General features: G+C 39.2%; 1 protein-coding gene across 1 annotated transcript; it reads left to right on the top strand.

The window, feature by feature from the left end:
- Positions 1 to 7,596: 7,596 nt before the first annotated feature.
- LOC108368022 (uncharacterized) lies at positions 7,597 to 8,885 on the top strand. The gene is made up of 3 exons (XM_017622797.1): positions 7,597 to 7,897; positions 7,969 to 8,264; positions 8,337 to 8,885. Exons 1-3 carry the CDS (start codon positions 7,597 to 7,599, stop codon positions 8,883 to 8,885), a joined length of 1,146 nt encoding a protein of 381 aa, XP_017478286.1.
- Positions 8,886 to 21,705: the final 12,820 nt, after the last annotated feature.

Below are 21,705 nucleotides of genomic sequence, written 5' to 3'. Positions count from 1 at the left end.
CTAGTATCGACTCACCTCTAGCGTTCGTGTCCGTACTCCCCCACATCGAATTGTGAGCATTAGCGTCGCAGGAGACAACCAGTTGTTTTTTCTTATAGGCTGCTTCCTTGACTAACGTCCGAACCTCCTCTGGTGGTGCGTCCTTGTCATGGGCCATGTAGGCAGAGGCTACCCAGAAGCTGGTTTTATCCAGTTCTATGCTTGCCGCTACCAAATCGCCGTCACTTAGCTGTGGGAGCAGGAAGATGTTTAAGTTGTTCCTTGCTAATATGCAAGCTCGAGTCTTACCTGCATTTTGTGCGGCAATTAGCTTAAAGCCCTTCACCCCAAGCCCGCAGATTTTGTTGCCGAGTATCCACGGCTCCTGGATGAGGGCAACGTCAAGTCCACCGGCAGCCAGGCGGACCTCAAGATTCGCGGACGCGAGTTTAGAATGGTGGAGGTTGATCTGGATCAGCTTCATAAGAATCCGTCCGTTTTACCTCCACCATTGTGACATCTACGTCCGCCTCCTCGATCTCCTCACCCTCGGTGTCATCGGCGAGGAGATCCTCTTCATAAAACAGCGGCCCCAAACCGGTTAGCCTCTCTGAGTCGGATGAGCATTGGCTGCTGGGCAACCCTTCTTCACCACCGCTGCGCATGCCGGACTTATCACTCTCCTCATTAAGGTCCAAGCCCGGTTCGTCGCTGCGGTAGATTCGAACGGTTGCGTCAACAAACCCGAATCTGACTTCCCAATCCTTCTGCGCCAATGGGGCGAGCGATTCGGCGTTGAGGATCAGCAACACCTGCCTTCTGTTTCCTATCGGCTCTTCGATCTTCCCCACCTTCCAATTGCAGGATCTAAAGATCCGCTCTATTTTTTCAGGCTCGGCTGGTTTAGCCGGAATCCAAACCCGAGCCCTAGGTCTGCTAGGAATCTCTTCCTTGCTGACCGCCTCTAGTTTGGCTCCCGGCCAAACCTCACCTACCTTGCTAACGGCCAACCTGTAGAGCTGGGCTGACCTATGGTCCTCGCAAGCGATGAGCTTTGCCCTACCTTGATACCAACCGGAATCATGGCAGCGAGGAGGAGGTCCAGGGTTTTCCTCTAAGACCTGGAGGTAGAATTCGGCAATAGCCTCCTCCACCTGCCTCCATTTCTCCTTCGGGATGGTCCCTTCCTCCTCCCCTCTGTCAATGATGGCCAGTACCTCACCGCCTCCCTGAACGAGGGGGTATTTATGGTCACCTGTTCTCTGTCTTTTGGCGACCCTATCCCCTGCCTGTTCAGCAGATCGTTGCCTCTTTGGAGCAGAGCCTGCCGGTTTGCCCAAGCTGGCTACCACTCCCCTCGCCCAGTCCAATGACTTGATTTCTTCCTCCGTCAGCTGTTCTGCCGGCAGGTCCCCTATCCTATTAACGACCCTAATGGCCGCCTTTCTCTCGTAGTACCAAGCCAATTGCCAAGTAAAGCTAAGTCCTTCTCCACTTGGTCTTTCCATCGCAATGGGGGCCTCCCTCTTCCTCTGCTACCACCAGCGGTTCCGAGTTGAATACTTTCAGAGCTGGAGCGTCGGTGTCCATTCGAACGACATGGTCAAGCCAGCGGAGCCGCTGGATTCTAATTCGCTGCACTATGTCCATGTCGCTCATCGTGCGGTCGTCTGCGGTACTCGCTGTCGCCAGTGCATAAAGGCCCATACATCTTCCGCAAAATTTTTCTCACGAGTACTCGAAGAGCCGCCTCTTCGAACGTTGACATTGTCCACGTTCTGCGCCATATACGGGGAATGATGAGTAACTTATAGAGTGTGGGTTTTGTACGTCGAGAGAGGACTTTACTTCTGAATTGCCTACTCAGTCCAAAGTAGCACTTGTTGGTAAGAGTGATTCTGCATTGGGTTTCGCTGCTGACATTATTATCGGTGTTAATGCTGCTTCCCAAGTAAACGAAATTCTCTACTTTCTCGAAATTATAACTGTCAACGGTAACGCGAATTCGCTGACTGTTTGTTTGATGACAGTAACTACTTCGTCTTGTCCTCGTTGACTAGCAGACCCAATCCCTTTGCTAACTTGTCCAACTTGGAAAAGGCAGAACAGGCTTCGGTGTTCTTTTTACCGACGATGTCCATGTCATCGGTATATGCCAGCAATTGCACGCTCTCGTAAAAATTGTTCCTGCGGTTAAGTTCCGCAGCTCTTATTATCTTCTCCAACATCACATCAAATAATTACATGAAACGGAGTCGCCCTGTCTGAAGCCCCGTTTGGTAGCAAACGGCTTGGAGAGGTCTTTCCCAATTCTGATGGAGCTGGTGGTACTGCTCAACGTCATTTATCACAGCTATATCAGTTTCGCGGGAATGCCAATTTCAGATATCGCGAAGTATAGGCAACTACTTTTAGTGCTACTGAAAGCAGCTTTCAAGTCGACAAATAGATGGTGAGTGTCGATCGTTTTCTCGCGGGTCTTTTCCAGGATTTGGCGTATTGTAAATACCTGGTCCACGGTGGATTTTCCAGGTCTAAGGCCACATTGATAAGGCCCAATCAGTTCGTTAACGGTGGGTTCAGTCTTTCACACAATTCCCTCGATAAGACCTTGTAACCTATGCTAAAAAGGCTGATACCATGATAGTTGGCACGAATGGCGGCGTCGCCTTTCTTATGGATTGGGCAGAGCACACTCAAATTCCAGTCATCGGGGACGCGTTCACCTGACCATATTTTGCATAAGAATTGATGCATGCACCTTATCAACTTCTCGCCGCCGCACTTAAATAGTTCAGATGGCAGGCCGTTAGCTCCAGCTTTGTTGTTTTTCCGCCGCATAATTGCTTTTCGTTCCTCGCCATGGTAAGACGGTGGGACACCGACTCCATCATCATCGAATGTGGATCCGGGTTCGTCTTTTTCACTACTTTTACTGCTGCTACCTTCCAGTGGGATGGTTCCATCCATAATTTAAGTACGTTCTGGACATAGGTCACTTGTTCGCCATGATTTTTCTTACAGCAGTTCGCCCCGATCGTGGAACCTTCGGTAAGTCACCTAACTCTCTGGTAAAATTTTCGGGCGTCTTTCCTCTCGGTCAGCATTTCAATCTCTTTGCACTCCCGTATTGCGACCTCTCTCTTCTTATTGCGGCAATACGTCCCGCTCATCTCTTCAGTTCCCTATAGCGGTCCTTTTTTCTACAGTCTTGACACTCATCATCGTATCAGTTGTTTCTTCGGGTACGCTGAAGTCCGACTACTGCTTCGGCGGCTGTACTTAATGATCGGGAAATGTGGTTCGCATATGTGGGTTTTTTGAAGAGTGTACTCTGAGAGCAGGTGTGAGAGCCGATTAGCGAATGCATTAGCCCTATTTTTTGGTTGCAGCTTTCGACGTTTAGCTTTCCTTGCATTTTTGAGCGCTGATTTTTTTTTGCTGCATATAGGCGGGTGCATATCTTGGCTGCAACAAGATAGTTATCCGAGTCGATCTTTGGGCCTCGGAGTGTGCGACGTCTTTTTCTGCTGGTTTCCTGGTTGACTGTATTTATACGGACTTTAGTAAAGCCTTTGATAGAGTCTCTCATTCGATTTTACTTCATAAGTCAGCATATCTGTGCTTCCATTCTGTTTTTTTTTAAAGTGGATTAAATCATACTTGATCAACAGGCGCTGTGTTGTCTCGATAGATGACATTTCGTTAATAGAAACTTTACACTTTTTATGCGGAGATTCTAAGCGGGCGAACGAAATATGCAGGCGATAGAAAAGCTAACGAAGGAATTCAAAAGCCGAAAAACAATAAGCGAAAGAGAATAAGAAATGTCAAAAGACGTTTGCTATTAACTCCTTCGTGGTGAATTAACGTTAACCCTTGTAAGTTCGTGAACATTAACTCTTATGTTATACTTGCAACCATTAAATCTTTAAAGTTAGTATATTCGAACCCAACACAACTTTTTTTAAGAGATTGAATCATATTTAAAAAACTGATTTCTCCGTTTTTCGAAGTTAGCTACCACAATCGAGATATTGGCCTTTCCAAGTTCGAAATTTGATCATTGGTAAAAAAATATTTTTAATTACTGTATGTAAACAACTAAAAAAGTCAAAATATGCTTGTGGTCCGCCTTTTGCTCTTATTTAAACCGAACAAAACTTTTTTGTGTTGTTTTATGTTACAGGTGCTATAAGGGGTCAAGGATCTGATCTTCGAAAAATTAAAAAAAATTATATTTCAAAAAATGTTGAACTGATTTTTGTGTAATAATAATATAAGTTTGCAGAAAAAAAGTTGTATACCGTTTAAATAAGAGAAAACAGCGGACTACGTCTATACTTTTACTTTTTTAGTTATTTACATGCAATACTTAAAAATAATTTTTTACCAAAGGTCCTATTCCGAACTTCGAAGGCCCATATCTCGATTTCGGAGGCTAAGTTCGAAAAACGGAGAAATTACTTTTTTACTTATAACTCAATCTCTTATAAAAAATGGCCTTGGTCCAATAACCAGAAAAAAAGTTTATTTTGCCCTATAGTGTAATAAAATAAAATGCCTATCAAACTTGGGGGTACAAAAGTTTTGATCCTTATTTAAAAAAAAAAAAATCGAGCTCACGGTCCGCCACTGTCTCTGACCCTAGGCGATGGCTGTTTATTAGAGACCGCAGGGCCACGTTTATCGCTGAATGGTATCTTTACAAAGCAGAGTTGGGAAAACCTTCTGCGAAAGCGGGGAAGGAAGCCACAAATCCTCAAGATTTATAGGCGTGCTCGCAGATCGCGGGTAGGCGCCGCCTTGATTGGGCCATAAATTCTTTCAAGCCCTTGATCATGTTGTGATAGACGTCACGTATGGTTAGGCAGGATTAAACTTTTAGTGATAAAATGCATTTTTTCTTTGACTATAGATTCAAAAAGCTTCGATACAGTTGATAGTTTCGAAATGGGCCTGTAATTGCGAACATTATTTTTTATTCCCACTCTTAAACATAGGGTTAATAGAAGTAATTTTCCATTCCTCGATAAAGACGCCCGACGCAAGAGACAAATTAAAAATACGATGTAGAGGTAGAATTAGGCCGGGACAGTTCTTGAAGAGAAGGGCAGACAACGCATCAACATTCGCTTTCGTAGACGGTTTCAGCTTAGAAATGCCAGCTTCCACGTCATCAAGTGACAGAGTTAGAGACCCAAAGCTGAACTCAGTGGCTGAATCGTGGTTTATAGCAGGCCAGGAATTACCATCATCATAGACATAGTTGGCACTAAAAAATTCAGCGAAGAGACTCGCCACCTCAGTAGGGCCACTAGCACATTTATCGTCCAAAGAGACAGTCGAAGGAATGCAAGAGCCACATTTCTTAGACTTTATGGAAAGCCAAAAAGCTTTTGGATTAGATTTAATGCTCAACTCCACCCCAAAAATATAGTTTTTATAAAGGAATTTGTAAGCAATTAAAGNGATTAGATTTAATGTTCAACTCCACCCCAAAAATATAGTTTTTATAAAGGAATTTGTCTAAGCAATTAAAATCTTTAGCATATTTCTGATATTTATCAAAGAAAATCTGATTTCCTGTAACTTTAAACTTCTTGAAGAATTTATTCCTAAGGTTCTTTAACTTTTTTAACTCCCGATTATACCATGGTAGCTTATGTGGTTATTTTTCAAAATAGGCACATTTTCCCTACATAAATCAACTAACATTGTTTTAAAAGAATGATAGCAAGTAGAAACATCCTGTACTGAAAGTAATTCATCCCAATTGAGCATGGAAAGCGAGTTATTTAGCTTGCCGAAATCACAAGACTTGTAATTGAAGATAACCTGCTTAACAGGAGCAGATTTTAAAAATTTATACAATTCAAATTTCAGTATTAGTGGCAGATGATGCATGTCAGACTGAGACATAGGACAATAACATTCCTCAATATTGCAGATTATATTGTCTCTTACGAAGATTAGATCTAGAATTCTATCTAACTTGTTAACATACTTATGAATTTGCTTAAGATTTAGACTAAAAAAACTATCGATGAGGTATGACTCATGCGAGGTAGTTATATTGTTAGGAGTGAGCCCGAAGTTCGAAAAAGTGTCCGACCAACGCACATTGCATAAATTAAAGTTACCTAAAACGCATAAGTGACTGTCACCAAGTTTGTTCAAAACTAGAGAGTTGATATTATCAGCATGCGCATGATAAAGGTCATCCTTACTATTTGGTGGAATGTAGGAAGCCATGATGAACAAGGAATCGTTGAACGACGAGCCAGTGACACATACACAGATCTGATCAAGAAGCGAATTATCATTATCAAGCGCAACTAAATACGAATGCAGATTGCGACGAGTTGCAATTAAGACACCTCCACCTCTTAAACATCCAGTTTTCGCAGCGTCTCTATCCTTTCGGTAGACATTATAAAGGTTAGCGTCGAAAAATTCATTATCATTAAAGACTGAAGTCAACCACGTGTCAACAATGATAAAAACGTCATAGTCGAGCTGAGAACTAAAATTGCGAACTAATTCAGACTTAGTACGAATGCCAGAAGCGTTTTGGAAGTACACCTTCAAATTGGAAGCGCTCCCAACCGTTTCATTAAATTTTGCGCTACNGATATTACCGCACTGATTCTTCCGAAAATCACCAACGATTTGCCGATGCAGACTCTGAATGTTTCCAGTTGGCCGCATATCCTAGGCTTATTCCTAGCTGATCCTCATTTCGCGAAACCTGGCCGCATAGACATACTCGTAGGCATGGATGTGATGGATCAACTAATCTGTACGGAGCTTCGAAAAGGTCCGTCTGGCACGCCGAAGCTCCGTACAGATTAGTTGATCCATCACATCCATGCCTACGAGTATGTCTATGCGGCCAGGTTTCGCGAAATGAGGATCAGCTAGGAATAAGCCTAGGATATGCGGCCAACTGGAAACATTCAGAGTCTGCATCGGCAAATCGTTGGTGATTTTCGGAAGAATCAGTGCGGTAATATCGGCTGCACTTTATTTTTAAACGATTATAGTTCCGTTTCGCCAACGCTTAGTTTGCAATCGCTGCATTGCGATGTGCAATTAGATCGAGCGCTCGCTAGGTTATGGGAGCTCGAAGATTCGCCGCAGAAACAGCATCTCACGAACGAGGAAAACTTTTGCGAGAATCACTTCAATTCCACACATCAAAGAATGCCGGATGGTCGCTTTGTGGTTGAACTACCGCTTAAACCTAACATAGTATTGGGTGAGTCACGAATCTTCGCAATACGTAACCTGCTACGCATATAACGAAGGCTCCCTAGTAACAACGATTTGCGTTTGCGCTACGATGAGTTCATGCGAGAGCTCATTGACATTGGCCACATGGAGGAGGTGTCTGAAGCGACGAGCGAGATGTATTATATGCCACACCACCCAGTTATTGAATAATCTAGCGTTACGACCAAGCTGAGGGTAGTCTTCAACGCGTCCGCCAAAACCACCACGGGTAACTCGCTGAACGACGCATTGTTTGTTGGACCCCAGTTACAGCAAGATTTATATTCTATATTGCTGCGCTTCAGAACTCATCGCTACGCGGTAACCGCGGATGTGGCTAAAATGTATCGGCAGGTCCGCGTTTCGTCGAAACACGTCGATCTGCAACGAATCGTTTGGCGTCCAGATCCATCTTCACCCGTGAGAGATTACCGCATGTTACGCGTAACGTATGGGGTGGCCGCCGCGTCTCACTTAGCTGTCAAAGCGTTGCAACAAACTGCTAAGTGCTCAACTAATGGCTGTAAGAAAGCGGTTGACGCAATCCTCAATGATTTTTACATGGATGACCTGCTAACTGGCGCCTCTTGCAAGTCAGAACTCCGATCGAAATTCTTCAAGAACGCGGCTTCAAACTACGGAAGTGGGCATCTAACTGCGCTGAATTGAGAGAAAGCATGTCCAAATCATCTCAAACTATATCCCTTTACGTAGTCGACGGTAAGGACGTTCATTCGTTAGGCCTCACTTGGAACATTGTGGACGATTACTTTACATTCGCAGTCGACCTAAAGAAGCCACCAACTATTTTGACTAAGAGAGCCTTTTTGTCAGATGCCAGTACTCTCTTTGATCCGCTGGGCTTACTTGCTCCTGTAACAATATGCTCGAAAATGTGGTTCCAAAACATTTGGCGTGCTGAGGTTGGATGGGATGACTTGATACCAGACACAATCGCAAATCTTTGGCTTGATCATCGCGAGCAGCTGCAGCAACTAGTAAACTTGAAGGTGAGTCGCTGGCTCGGTTGTGGAACGGCTGCATCCTTTACTGAATTGCACATTTTCGCGGATACCTCCTAGCGCGCTTACGCCGCAGTGATGTACGCACGCACGGTTCATAGCGACGGTCTGGTCACCGTATCAATAATTTCGTCCAAAACCAAAGTGGCACCGATAAAAACCACATCTTTGCCGCACCTGGAACCGTGTGCTGTTCACCTCGCTGCTAAGTTAGTTAGAAGTGTGCTGTATAGTTGGGGTGATCTACGATACCCGTTATTTGCTTGGACGGACTCAACTATTACGTTGGCGTGGTTGCAAGTACACCCTAGCAGATGGGAAACGTTTGTCGCAAACCGTGTCGCTGATATCCACGAGATTCTTCCTCCGGAATGCTGGAATCACGTACGGTCTGAAGGAAATCCAGCAGATTGCGCCTCAAGAGGTATAACTCTGCTGAAACTTCTGCACCATGAGCAATGGTGGAACGGTCCAGAATTTCTGAGTAGTTCAAACCAGTTTTGGAAGCAAGGCTTAACAAAAACGCACGTAACGGAATTGGGTGTACGAAAGAAAGTTCATGCTCATGTCACCAACTCGGATATTCATTGGTCGATGACTAAATACTAGTCGTACTCCAAATTACGGCGAATCATCGCTTACGTTTTACGCTTTTTGCTCAATATCCACTCTAGTATTCAACGCACTGGTGAAAAACGATGTGGTCCTCCTAGCTGTGTTGAGATAGCTGAAGCTGAACGCCGTTTAATAAGGTATACCCAACATTTTTTCTTTACTATCGAAATTTTTAATTGCAGCGCGAAAAGGCCGATCCCGCTCCGCAGTAGCCTGTTGCGCTTGCAGCCGTTTCTCGACTCAAATGGTATTCTTCGAGTTGGGGGTAGACTGAAGTCCGCGGATGTCGCATACGATGCAAAGCATCCCGTCATCTTACCCAAAAATTCTCCGCTGTCGAAGCTAATCATATTCGACATTCATCGGTTCACTATGCATGCAGGACCACGTTTAATGCAAGTGGTTTTGCTACGTCGCTAGCTAGCTAGCTCTCTCATTACCTTTTACACCCTTCTGTCCTGGGATCCAATATAGGTGGACGGTTTCACCCACAGCTATCCTTATAGCCGTTTTACAGTCCACGCCGGTAATAGTATTTGTATCATATAAAAGTAGAGCGTAAATGGTCGCGTGACTATCTATGTAAATGTTTATTTGTTCGCGGGTTAACTTCATGTAGTATCCCTGCCGCTTCGTAACCTACGATTTGTTCGGTGCAATATACTGCAGCCCCTACACCATCGTCGATTTTAGAACCGTCTTTGTAGACGTGCGTTGCGTTCCCTTTCCGTTCAATATACTGCAGCCTCTACACCTTCGTTCATTTTAGACGTGCGTTGCGTTCCCTTTCCACTCCACGCCCTTACGCCAATCGTCAACTTCTATTGTAGGCAGGGTTGCTATTTTGGGCTTTTCCTATCAAAATTGATAGATTTTTTTATTGTTGGTATGATGGTAGGATGCTTAAAATTTTGGTAGGTTTCTTTGCTCAAATAGATTCAACAATGACAAGGATGTTAAAATATTTTAAACGGCACTAGAAGAGGGATTCAAAAGCATACCACATAATAAATGTACGTGTTTACAGAAAATTTATTTTTTATCATACAGGAAAATTAAACAGAAAATAACTTATTGTTAGTCCAGTAAATCGGAGAATCTCAAAGTTTTCAACCGCAACTTGAAGAAATTAATGGCTGACCCGCAGCGCGCAGATTTGGCTCCAAGCCTAGAGGCTCTTAGACCCGGACATTTGTCAAGCCCAACCATGAGTTTTTTTTTACCTTACTTACTTATGTATATATATATTTCATAAAATATGTATGCAAATGAGCGATGTATAAAAAATCAACGACGCAATTTTATTTTCTGCTACGATTTTTCACGTCATTTACATCAAAGAATTTATTAAAACTATAAATTATGCAAATTTTTTGCAATTTTTTTCAGTTTCTCGGAAATTAATCGAAATTTTGCGGGTGTAGAAGTCAAGCGGACCTCATATTCGGATTCAGCGGGTCGAAATACATATCGGCAGGTGGGTCTGGTTAAAGCACTCACAATATGTACACAATAGCTATTATTCTGTCCTTTTTTTTACTTGGAAACCTTATATTAAGTATAAAGGTATCCGACACACCTGTGCGATTTTATCGTAGCAAAAACTGTCAATTTATAGACAAACAAAAAGTATTTTTCAACAAAAATTAAATTCTTAACTTTTTTACATCAAATATGTTTTATTTTCTCACGTTAAATATTGTTTTAATATTGTAAAATTCTTATATTCACCTTTTTCGTTCTCAAAACGCGGCAGTCTGCGATTTCGGCACAACGAAAAGAACTGCAGCAAAATCGTATAAGTGTGTGGTTCGTCATTTAAAACTATGGTCGGCATTGTTGTAATTTTTGTCGGAACAGATTCGCACCAACAGAATCGCGTAGGTGTGTGGATACCTCAAAACCCCGAAAAAAATAAATGTATTTAGCTCTGTCAAATTCCGTTTTCTTGATGCAAAGAAATGGTAGGAAAGAAGCCATTTGGTAGGTTTTGGAACTAGTTCTTGGTAGGAAAGAAAGTTTTTCAGTGGTAACCCTGATTGTAGGCCGAAGGTGGGAGTACTATAACTGTTTGCGGACTGAGGAGTACGTGGTCAGAGCCCGTTTTGTCCAAATGGTCAAATGCTTCATTGACAGGTACTCAGGAGTGACTTGGCACCTAGAGTAAGACAATTTCGTTACCTTGTCTACAAAAATTTTGTTAAAACTTGCATTGCCGAACCAGCTTCTCCACATATTTCAACATAGTCCATTGTGAAAAGTGAAGAATTGAAGTGACACCAGGTCCTGGCTCAGTTTTTAAACCAACAGTAAGGATTCTATATTGTGTGACCCCGGGCTCAGTAATGGAATTAAGCCAGGATTCAGCCTCAGCGAGCTCATTCTTGTAGAATCTTCTCAACAAAGGTAAATATCTGAATAGTTGCTCCTTTAAGTGTAATAGGAACTAAACCATCCAACCTTCTCCTGCTAGTTAATTTTTCTTGAGTTAGCGACCATAATCACTACACCACTGTGTAAGGAAATTGAGCAGCTAAGTTCTCCTTCGATGAACGATAAACACTTTTTATAAGTCTCCCTCCATGCCTATCCTAATGTATGACACAGGAGCGCGATCGAGGGAGCTAGAGATAATCATATTGTACATCGGCTACGCTGGCTGGACCATTTCATACGAATGGATGCGAAAGCCCCAGCGCTAAAAGTGTTCGATATAATACGATAGCCACTGGTGTTAACTGAGGAAGAGGGAGCCCTTATCTGCATTGGAAAGACCAGGCGGTTATAGTACTAATCAAGGATAAAAATAAGAATTTAATAACAACAATTAATCAATTCGTATCATTATCATTTATTTAATATTTATGTTCCATTACAAGGATAAAAGTAAGCAATTCATTCGACTGCAGAAAAAATTCCACAGGCTAAGTATTTCTTCGAATGATCTTTTTTCGACTCTGAAACAAAGAATAATTCTTGACAGTCTGTAAATTAATGTAATTTTATATAATGCCAGCTAAATAAATATGATTATAGTTAATTTTAAATGTATGTATATATGTGTGTAATTGTATAATAACCATTATTGCTATGTATAGTAATACATATAAACTCAATCTATGTATGTGTGTATGTATGTACAAATTTATGTTTTATTTACGTTTAGATTGTATATTCTAAATACATACTATGTATGAATGTTGATGAAATATAAAAAGTAACGACTTATGTACATTTGTATGTACATATGTATGTATATACTTATGCATATTTGTTGGTGTGGGAGGATTATACGTGTGAGGTCGAAAATTGCGGTACAATATAAGACGAATATTTTGAAACAGTCATTGCGTCATTTTCCGATTTAGAAAAAAACGTTATACATTTATAAATTATCGAATTATCCACACTATCGCCATCAATTTAATTAGTTAAAAAAAAAATAATTATATTTAAACCATTTATGTAAATATAAAGCTTAAGTTATTTCCAAACATTTTGCTTGAATGTACCCCTTTTCAACTAGGTAGGAGGCAACAAACAACTAAAGATACAAAAATTTTATAGTTTCGTTTTGAATAGTCATGGATTAAAGTAAATAATGTGTTTTATGTGTGTCTTTTTCACGGCTTAAAAAAGAGATTATTTTGCAATCAAATCTACACCTTTCCACCGAAATTTTTAAAACACAAGCACAAAAATTAAAAAACGTTAAAGTATATTCATAGTTAAATGTTCAGGGTGCGTTTTTTTCATATACGAGGTTCTTTATATTTCATTAATGGCATTATGAAGGGGTTTCCCTTCAAAGTCGTAAAAGCCTCGTAATACAAGAAAGTTTACAGGCCTCGTAAAAGAACAGTAAAAATTTGTATAGAGCTCTGCTTACAAGCACCTTGTAAAATCACGATGCCTAAGCTTCAGTATTTCCAGGGACCGACAATTTTATAGTAGAATTAGTAATAAAATAAATGAAAATAAGTAAATAACGAAATAAACAAATAAAAATAAATATAATATTCAAAAGTAAGTGAATAAAAATAATTTATCTCATTCACTAACTGTATTAACTTGGTTTTCTACCATTTTCGGCATTTTTAATTATAGTTCACGACGTCGTAAGCTTCAGTATTGCCAGCGACCGACAATTTTATACTACGCACCTGCTACGCACCGATACATAGGCAGGTTACATGCATCGTTGAGATTATGGGTCTTCACATCGAAGCTTGGTAATCGGTAACTTGTTTGTGTAACACTATTTTACACAAACAAAGTACATTAGAAAAAATTACCGGACACCGTGTTACCGAATATCGAGCTTGGTGTGAAGACGCATATGGTTTTTTACGTTTCATTTGATATCGAAATTTATACAAGATTGTTATTATTGTTCACTACATTTGGAAAAAACCCGATCTTTGGTTACGGTTCAAGCCAGGGAATGGATAACATTGGATGGTGTCCAAACGGTAAAATGTTTGTTACTGTTGATGTGCGCATGTTTATATGTATAAATACGTACATATTACATTATTTTGTTGCTATACGACCTATTTCTTCCCAATATAAACATACATATGAAACGTAGCCGCGAACATTGGAAAACTCCCTCTTCGGATATGGGCAGTTTGTAGTTAGCGTAAACGAACATAGACCACGGGATTTTTACGAACGTTGCGACAATCGTAAAAAAGCTCGATGAAAAAAAAAATATTTTATCTCCGGTTCAAAATTATCCTATCTTTTAAGTTGGAACCACACCCACAAAATTTCGTTAAAATCAGTTAAGCGGCTTCTGAGATAAGCGTAAACGAACATAGTGACACAGAATTTGTATGTATTAAGATGAATGATAAAACAATGAAAATAAATAAATAATAAAATAAATAAATAAAACCAAACCATATAAATAAAATTTTTGAAAATAAATGAAACAAATAAATAAAATTTGTGAATTTCAATCACTAACTGTTTAACTTGTTTTTCTACTATTTTCGGTATTTTTAATTATGGGTTAGATTTCTTTCGAGCTGACGGGCGGTTATCTAAAATACTGGGAAACAAAAATTTTTTCACAAAATTCTGGCTAACTTATCAAACAGTCACTATTTACACATTTGCATAGGGGAGTGTTCCTGTAACAGCCTTGCAAAACTACGAGTTTTACATAGTTTACGACTTTGCGAGTTGAAGAGAATCTCCTAACTCCTTTGCTCTCAACGGAAAAAAATGATTCTGTACACTGGAACTAAACGAATGAATCGTCTAGGAATTCCCCTGACCTACATATGTCGCATTGAACATTTGTGGTAGAAAATGGAACGTGACTAGCTCAACATTAACCGAAGATGTCATGATTGTGTAAATTCTTGAATGAATAAAAGTCTCCTATCTTTAGGATCTGTTTATAATATGACATATAAGCAGTTTAATAAAAAATGGGAAAAGAATGTGAAAATATTAAAACTACCAGACTAAAAATAATTAGGGTACTCACAGCTCTATATTATCTGCTGTGTTAAATTTGCCACCTGGTAACTTTAAAACATTTTACCATGTGGTAACTTTGTTTGTTGTTGATTCCCATACTAATTAGAGATAACACTTTTGGGCAAAATTACTCAACTTCGTCTCTGGTTTTTGTTTTGTGTTAAACTGGCATCTCTGATCCGCTAATTAATCACGCTAAGAAAAAATGGAAAATGAAGAAGAAAAACATAAGGTGGGTGCAATTTGAAAGATTTTTAAATACATATCTGACTATATTTGTTTTATTGAAAATTTGAAACACATGTGTGAGGGGGGTTGCTCACAGTTCGAGAGTGTTATCTTGTTAAAGTTACCACCTTTTAACTTTAAAAGTAAACTGTGAATACCCTAAATATTTTGGCGCTTACACTTTTACCATTTGTTTGGCCGCGTTTCTCCTCTAATTTGTGGTGTGTATCCTAATGTTATAACATAAATGAAAGGACCTACAGTTTGACGCCGCCTCCGAACGCAAATGGTTTTAATGAGAACCCTTTCAGGACAGAGGTTTGCCATTACCTGCCGATGGGCGACCGCTGTTAAGAAAAAAACCCGTTTTCCTTAGTTTTTTTTTTGGTCGATGGTAGTACGCACCTCTTAACTAATCGGCTGCAGCGGCCGCCACAATTAATCAATGATATTTACCCCAAAATTGTGTCTTATTTTTTAATTATTTGATATAAAAACACTCTTATTGTCTTAAATGAACTAAATTTGACTAAACAATGTTATAATAATAATAATAATAATAATAATAATAGATGGGCGCTTACACATATGTTAGTGTTTGGCCGAGCTTCTCCTCCAATTTGTGCTGGGCGCCTTGATGTTGTCACACAAAGCGGAGGGACCTACAGTTTTACGTCGACTCCGAACGGCGATTGTATTTTTATGAGAAGCTTTTTTTTATGGCAGAAATACACTCGGAGGTTTGCCATTGCCTGCCGAGGGACGGCCGCTGTTAAGAAAAAACGTTTTTTCTATATTTTTTGCGATGTTGCTTTGACCAGGAACGCGGAAAATTTGTAAAATATGCAGAACTTGAATTTGTAAGGTTTGCGTGACCAAAGAGTGTACTTTCACAATTATTATTTTTTTATGCACAGAGATCGGATGTTAGAAAAAATGTTTGATATTTATTTAATTATCGAACAAAAATTGATATTGCTAATTAAAGTGTATGTATTTACGGAACGACATTTTTTTTTACTTTTTAAACAATTTTAAAATTATTACTAGTTAATTTAAGTGCGCGTAGTAAAATATTTACTTTTAAACATCCATGGCTTAACGTTTATAAAAAGCTGTGGTCTCACTATCATCGTAGAAATGTAAATGCTATTATCCTTTATACTAAGCACGTACATATGTACATACATGCATATGTACATGTAGTCGAGTTTTATTACAAAAATTTCAAAACTTGCCGGTTTGTTATACATTTTTGTTTTCTATTAATTTGTTGACAATCTTAAAAAACGTTCTTGTAAAATTTACGATGACTGTAGCTGCTTTTGTATCTATTTATTTTCTTATGCGTATTTCTGTACTCGTATTAGATTTTGAAAATGGAAACTCTTGTTCCGAGTCGTTCATTACTAAGCTATACATTGACATACATACATAATCAATTACTTAATGTTTTTCTATTCGTTACACGTTTTTTGATACTCTATTTACTGCTATATATGTGTTTTGCTTTTCTTTTTGCTTATTTTTCTTCAAATGTCCTTCAGTTTATATTTTGTTTAATATAATCAACAGAACTATACATATGTATGTGTTCGTGAGTTTTAACAAATACGTACATGCCAGCACAAATTATTTTTTCTATGTTTTTTATTAAAATTTTTTTTGACGATATTTAAATGCCAAGTTGGCTAAGCAGCTACTTACATATAGTCTGTATGTATGTACGTCGTCGCTGTTAGTACAAAACAATACCAATGTCCAGAATTCATATATGGATTAATTACATAATTCTCAAAGAGAGAGAGAGCGCACTTTCGACTTATTATCATTTAAATTATTAAAAATTTATTTTTGCATACCACTTGTTGCTTCATTTTTTAACATTCTCGTTTTTTCCTATTACCTCAAAACTTTTTACAATTCAATTATTATATTTAGTAACAATGTCCTTGATAGATATTTTGATTACTTAGGCACTGTGTTCATATTATAATTAAGAATTAATGCAATCATACATATGTAAGTAATCAAGTGACAAACAAAAAATTAATGCCCCCAACATAAAAGGTATGTTGTATGTAGTATATATGTAGGTATGTATGCTATGTGTGGTTTTATAATTATAAGAATACATACTTATATATGTACTTAAATGTACGTAGAAGAAAAGGATCAGTGGTGACCGCTGCACCACTTATACATTTAACTTCAAAGAAAACTGCCGAAACCCTATCATAGTTGAAATCAACAATGCAGCTCCTGCTCTTAGATTAAAGCATATACATAAATACATACATACATATGTATTAGGGATATTCCATTAAAGTATATTCGTTTATTTGTTGCCTAACATTAATAATTCGTATTCTGCAGCTTCTGGACCTGTTTGGACCGCCATATTTTATTGTGAGAAGTTTAATTCTGATTTAATGTTAACAATGCTTAATGCGTACAATATGCCTATATATAAAACCCAGAAGATAATTTAGTTCGGCCTTCGTAAGAAAAGCCTTTCTAAAATCTTTCTACGAGCTTTTCCTATTTTTATATGTGATATGAAATTTAAATAAATACCTTAAGATGCATGTTCTTTATGAATTAAATAAGCAGCTTTAGAGGAACTCCTACAAAAACCCTTCTAGGGGAAGCGAAAGCAGAGTCCCTTCAATTTGTGCTACTCCAACAAAAAGAAAGGAATGCAGAGTGGAACGCCACTTGATTCTCAGTGAGGCTCTTTAGCTTCTGAAATTATCTACTGAGAGGATAACCCGCAACTACGCCTCTCCTAGTGAGTGCCGCAAAAGTTTAATATCTACAGACCTATGCCATAATTGGCTAACTTCATAACTGAATAAGCTGACCGAGACAGCAAAAATAAAATCGTTTCGACTCAACGTTTCTCGCTCTTCTCATCCACATGAGGAAAGTGCGAATTTACGAAACTGATCGAAAATCGACGTCTGAGTGGAAAATCGACCTATCTCTGCAGCCAGTTCGAAAACTCCCTATCTCAGAATTTGGTTCAAAAACACCCTATATCAACATATTTTCAATATATTTTTAGTTGGCACCTGAGATAGGGCGTTCTTCAACCAAATTCTTAGATAGCGCGGTTTTCAATCAAATTCTGAAGTGGGGCGTTCTTGAGAAGTTTTCTGAGATAGGTCGATCTTCCACTCAGCCATCGATATATTCTATTCTTTGCTTATGGGTATGTATGTCCTAGAGGATCTATTGCAGCCCTTATCATTCTGGAAATTTTTGCATTTTATTTGAACATATGTATGTAGATAATCAGTTTTACAGTCGGCTTTTAATACAATTTTCATATTTTTTTAAGTATTAGAAATGGGTTTAAGTACATAAATATTTCTATTCGTTCTTTTTTATCAAATACATATTAACGAATGATGCATATAGTAACTCTTTATAGGCCTTTGCCTGGGGAACAACGCGGTTCGATGCGTAAATTTTACAACGCTACGGAAGTGAGTGGTTAGAGGTTCGTTCTACTACTCGGTATTTCCTAGGTTACCTAGGTTCGATCCCTCGTTCAGGCAACATTTAAAAATAGAAAACGTTTTTCTAACAGCGTACACTGCCCGGTAGGCAATTGCAAACCTCCAAGTAAAACTATAGGAGAAGCTCGAACAAAACTTACATGATTCCTGCCTGAAGTTATTGACAACATGAAGGTACATGTGTCTAAAATAGTTTTTGCTTTGAAACGAACCAAGAAGAGAGTACTTACTTTTGCAGATAGTCAGGCGGAAAATAAGGCTCTTGGTTCTGTAAGTATTAATAGTCTACTGAAATAATGGAATGCGTTGTGTTGACTGGGAGGACTGGGATGACTGAGATGTATTGTTCAGTGGCAGCAAAGTTCCTTCGGACTCCGAGTAGTATCAAGATTTCCCAACACTGGCAAATATGGCTTATCGTAAGTGGAATGGGCTTGCATCCAGTATGGTCGGCAAATGTTAATAATAATAATAATAGATTCGCGCTTGCACAATGTGTTAGTGTTTGGCCGAACTTCTCCTCCGATTTGTGGCCGACTCCGAACGGCGATTTTATTTTTATGAAAAGCTGTTTTTCATTGCAGAAATACACTCGGAGGTTTGTCATTGCCTGTCAAGGGGCGACCGCTGTTAAGAAAAAACCTTTTTTCTATATTTTTGCGATGCTGCTTTAACCAGGGCTTGAATCCAGGCCCTGTGGAGGGGTACCGCGAACTGCTAACCACTACACCACAGCGACCGCAAATGTTAGATTAGGTTAATTTGGCCGACGTTGAGCCACTTATATACCGGTAGGTCCGTAGCATTGCCAATTGAACTTGAATTTTAGGCGTTAGATTAGACATCACAAAGTATATCAATGCTTTTTTCGAATTTCAGTAGTAATTTGAGCTCAACTTTTGAGATGTATTCTAACTTCTCTAATTAATAGGATTCTAAGCAATTTTGTCATCTTTCTGACAGTGAGGGAGATCGGTCACCTGACTCACGACACTTCCTGCACTTGTCCACGTTAGTGGTACCCATTTTTTGTATATGAGCAGCGAACATGATACGCCCCGTAAGCAGTCCGGTAGCAACTCTGCAATCTTTTCTTGATTGCCAAAAAATCAGTTCCTGGTAGTGGGTGGCCACTCCCGTTACTGTTTTAAGCCCGCCTCCTTCTCAATTCTGCATTCTGCGATTAGGTAAATGGGCGATAAGCAGAGGATTCTTTCTAGAGCAGCCTTTTTAGTAGATCTCAACGATCCCGTGATGCAGAGTGGAGCAAGGCGCTGAACCTTTCCCATTGGTGGGACTATTGCTGTGTAGCACCAGGCCAGTAGACAGAGCCCAACTGACTTCCAGCATTCTCTTGCATGCATATAGGGTATTACTGGCCTTCTCACTCTTTCCGCAATATTGCGCCTTCACAGCAGTTTACTTCACAAGACTACTTTGCGTGGTCTTTAATAGACAGCTCGATGCTACCCAACCTTGGGGGTCTTCACACTGGCACCTTGTATCTTCTTGTAATGTGTATCAGATCTTTTTTATCTGTGTTAAACCCTTACTCCGTACGAGATGCCCATTGCTCAATGAATAGTGCCCAGGTACTTCCCTGTTACTACTACGGCAAAAATTTGTGACCCTTTTACTAACGGGCTTCAGTTACTGGTCTTCGGATGCCCACGCTCCTAGGCTAGCTTAAACGGAAGGATTGTAGCTCATCAGAAGTGAGCGTTATTTTGAAATCAAAACTTATCTAAGAGCAACAATTGCACGGTGCTAAAAAATTTGTGCATTTCATGTAGTAGAGGTGTTATATAGTTTTGGCATTAAGTTATGATCAAAAAACTGAAAATCCAGATGCTGGGTGTAAACACCGCCTAATAATTGGACAGTTTTTAAAAGACCGTGATAACACAGGCCAACAAAAATTGAAAAAATTGGTGCGGCCAAATGTTAAAGCCGTTTTTGATAGACTTTTTGGTGCTGAGTTTCCACCAGCTGCAGATTTTGAGCAAAATGAGGTCAAAGTGTCGAATAATCGCGTTTTTTGCAATATTTGAGAAGCGTTAGAAAAGAAACAGATGGTTATAGAATCTTTCGCTTAGCCTTAAATTAAAGTTAGAACTCTCGACTACTATCCCTGAAAACACCATCCCTGCACCTTGGCCTGATGGTCACTTATAGTAATTTAATGAAGAGCAAAAACTGATTTTGGCAAATTTTGAGTACCTACCGCAGTTAAACAAACGGAGATAGAACCTTTCACCTAGGCTTAATTTAAGGCTTGAACTTTCGACTACAACCCCTGAAAATACCATCCCTGCACCATGATCTGATGGTCACTTAAAGTCATTTATTGAACAGCAAAAACTGATTTTGGAACAAATTTTTTGTTTTCAATACCACGAATTCCCAGTATTTTTTATTGTTTAATAAATTTCAGGGGTAGTAGCCGAGAGGTCTACATTTAATTGAAGCCTAAGTAGAAGGTTTTGTGGCATTTTGTTTCTTTGCTAGGGCTTCTCAAATATTGCAAAAAACGCAATATTTTACACTTTGACCTCGTTTTTCTCAAAATCTGAAGCTGATGGAAACTTTAAACTTACAGATTCTTAATCAGCACCAAAAAGTCTATCAAAAATAGCTTTAACATTTGCCGCACCAAAATCAGTGTTGCCCTGTGTAGTCTTATGTTCGTTGAAAAGGGGAAGGTTGTAGAAATTTAAGTTAAGTTAATAACTCCGTGAACCAAAAAACTTGAAAATAGTTATAGTGATTTTTTTGTAAAAATTAGCATTCTATACTTCTATTAAACCGATTCCTAATGCTTTAAGAGCCCCGCACTCTGCAGACTTTATAGGCTGCCGATTTAGTTGTGGCTCGCTTGAAATACATGAAGATGTATGGAGGTGCGCACACTACACCAACTTAATCGCACCCGAAAATGCAATTTAAAGAGTAGCAAGCCCAACTAAATCGACGGCCGATAAAGTCTGAAGAGTGCGGTGTCTCTAACCTGAATCAAACTGAAGTAATACAAGTATGTATAGGGTGTAGTTTAAACCCAAAGTCACCATAGCTGTTTTTTGGTTTTTCTCAACCTTTATTGTTCATAGAATCAATGGTTATCAACTAAACCTTAATTTCCTAAAAGCAGGGGAAATACATAACCTTCCGTTTTCAACGAACATAAGATTATCAGAGTCCGTTGAAAACTGTTCAATTTATGACCCGTGTTTCGGCCCTCAATCCCGATATCCCGAATTGAATTTTTTTTTATCACAACTTAAGATTTTGGTTTGTATTTTAAATCTGCTTATGCCAACATTATTTTTTTTTAGACCTGTTCAACCACTACTACATGACATAAGAAGTACATGCAACCTTTTTGTTTTTGTAGCACCGTGTAGAATATGTGGACAGGCTTGCACAGCTTGTTTAAGCTTACGATGCTTAAGTCTACTTATACATAAGTATTAATGTATATCTTAAAAAAAAAATTATTGACAATCATTCTAAAAATTGAGTTCTCGAAACCAGTTATTTCGTTAACAGTTCGCATTATTTTGTCTTTAAAC

The sequence above is a fragment of the Rhagoletis zephyria genome, unplaced genomic scaffold (genome assembly GCF_001687245.7).
Source record: "Rhagoletis zephyria isolate East Lansing unplaced genomic scaffold, Rhagoletis_zephyria_1.1 Rzeph_scaffold_00003, whole genome shotgun sequence".
Lineage (NCBI taxonomy): Eukaryota > Metazoa > Arthropoda > Insecta > Diptera > Tephritidae > Rhagoletis > Rhagoletis zephyria.
The sequence above is the reverse complement of the archived record's forward strand: the minus strand, read 5'-3'. Positions and strand labels throughout refer to the sequence as shown.

Bases quoted from the DNA above. Each gene is read 5' to 3' on its own strand.
- LOC108368022 (XM_017622797.1), top strand. From the start codon at position 7,597: ATGTATCGGCAGGTCCGCGTTTCGTCGAAACACGTCGATCTGCAACGA. The intron at 7,898-7,968 runs GTGGGCATCTAA...CCCTTTACGTAG, and splicing joins CGCGGCTTCAAACTACGGAA to TCGACGGTAAGGACGTTCAT. The intron at 8,265-8,336 runs GTGAGTCGCTGG...GATACCTCCTAG, and splicing joins AGCAACTAGTAAACTTGAAG to CGCGCTTACGCCGCAGTGAT.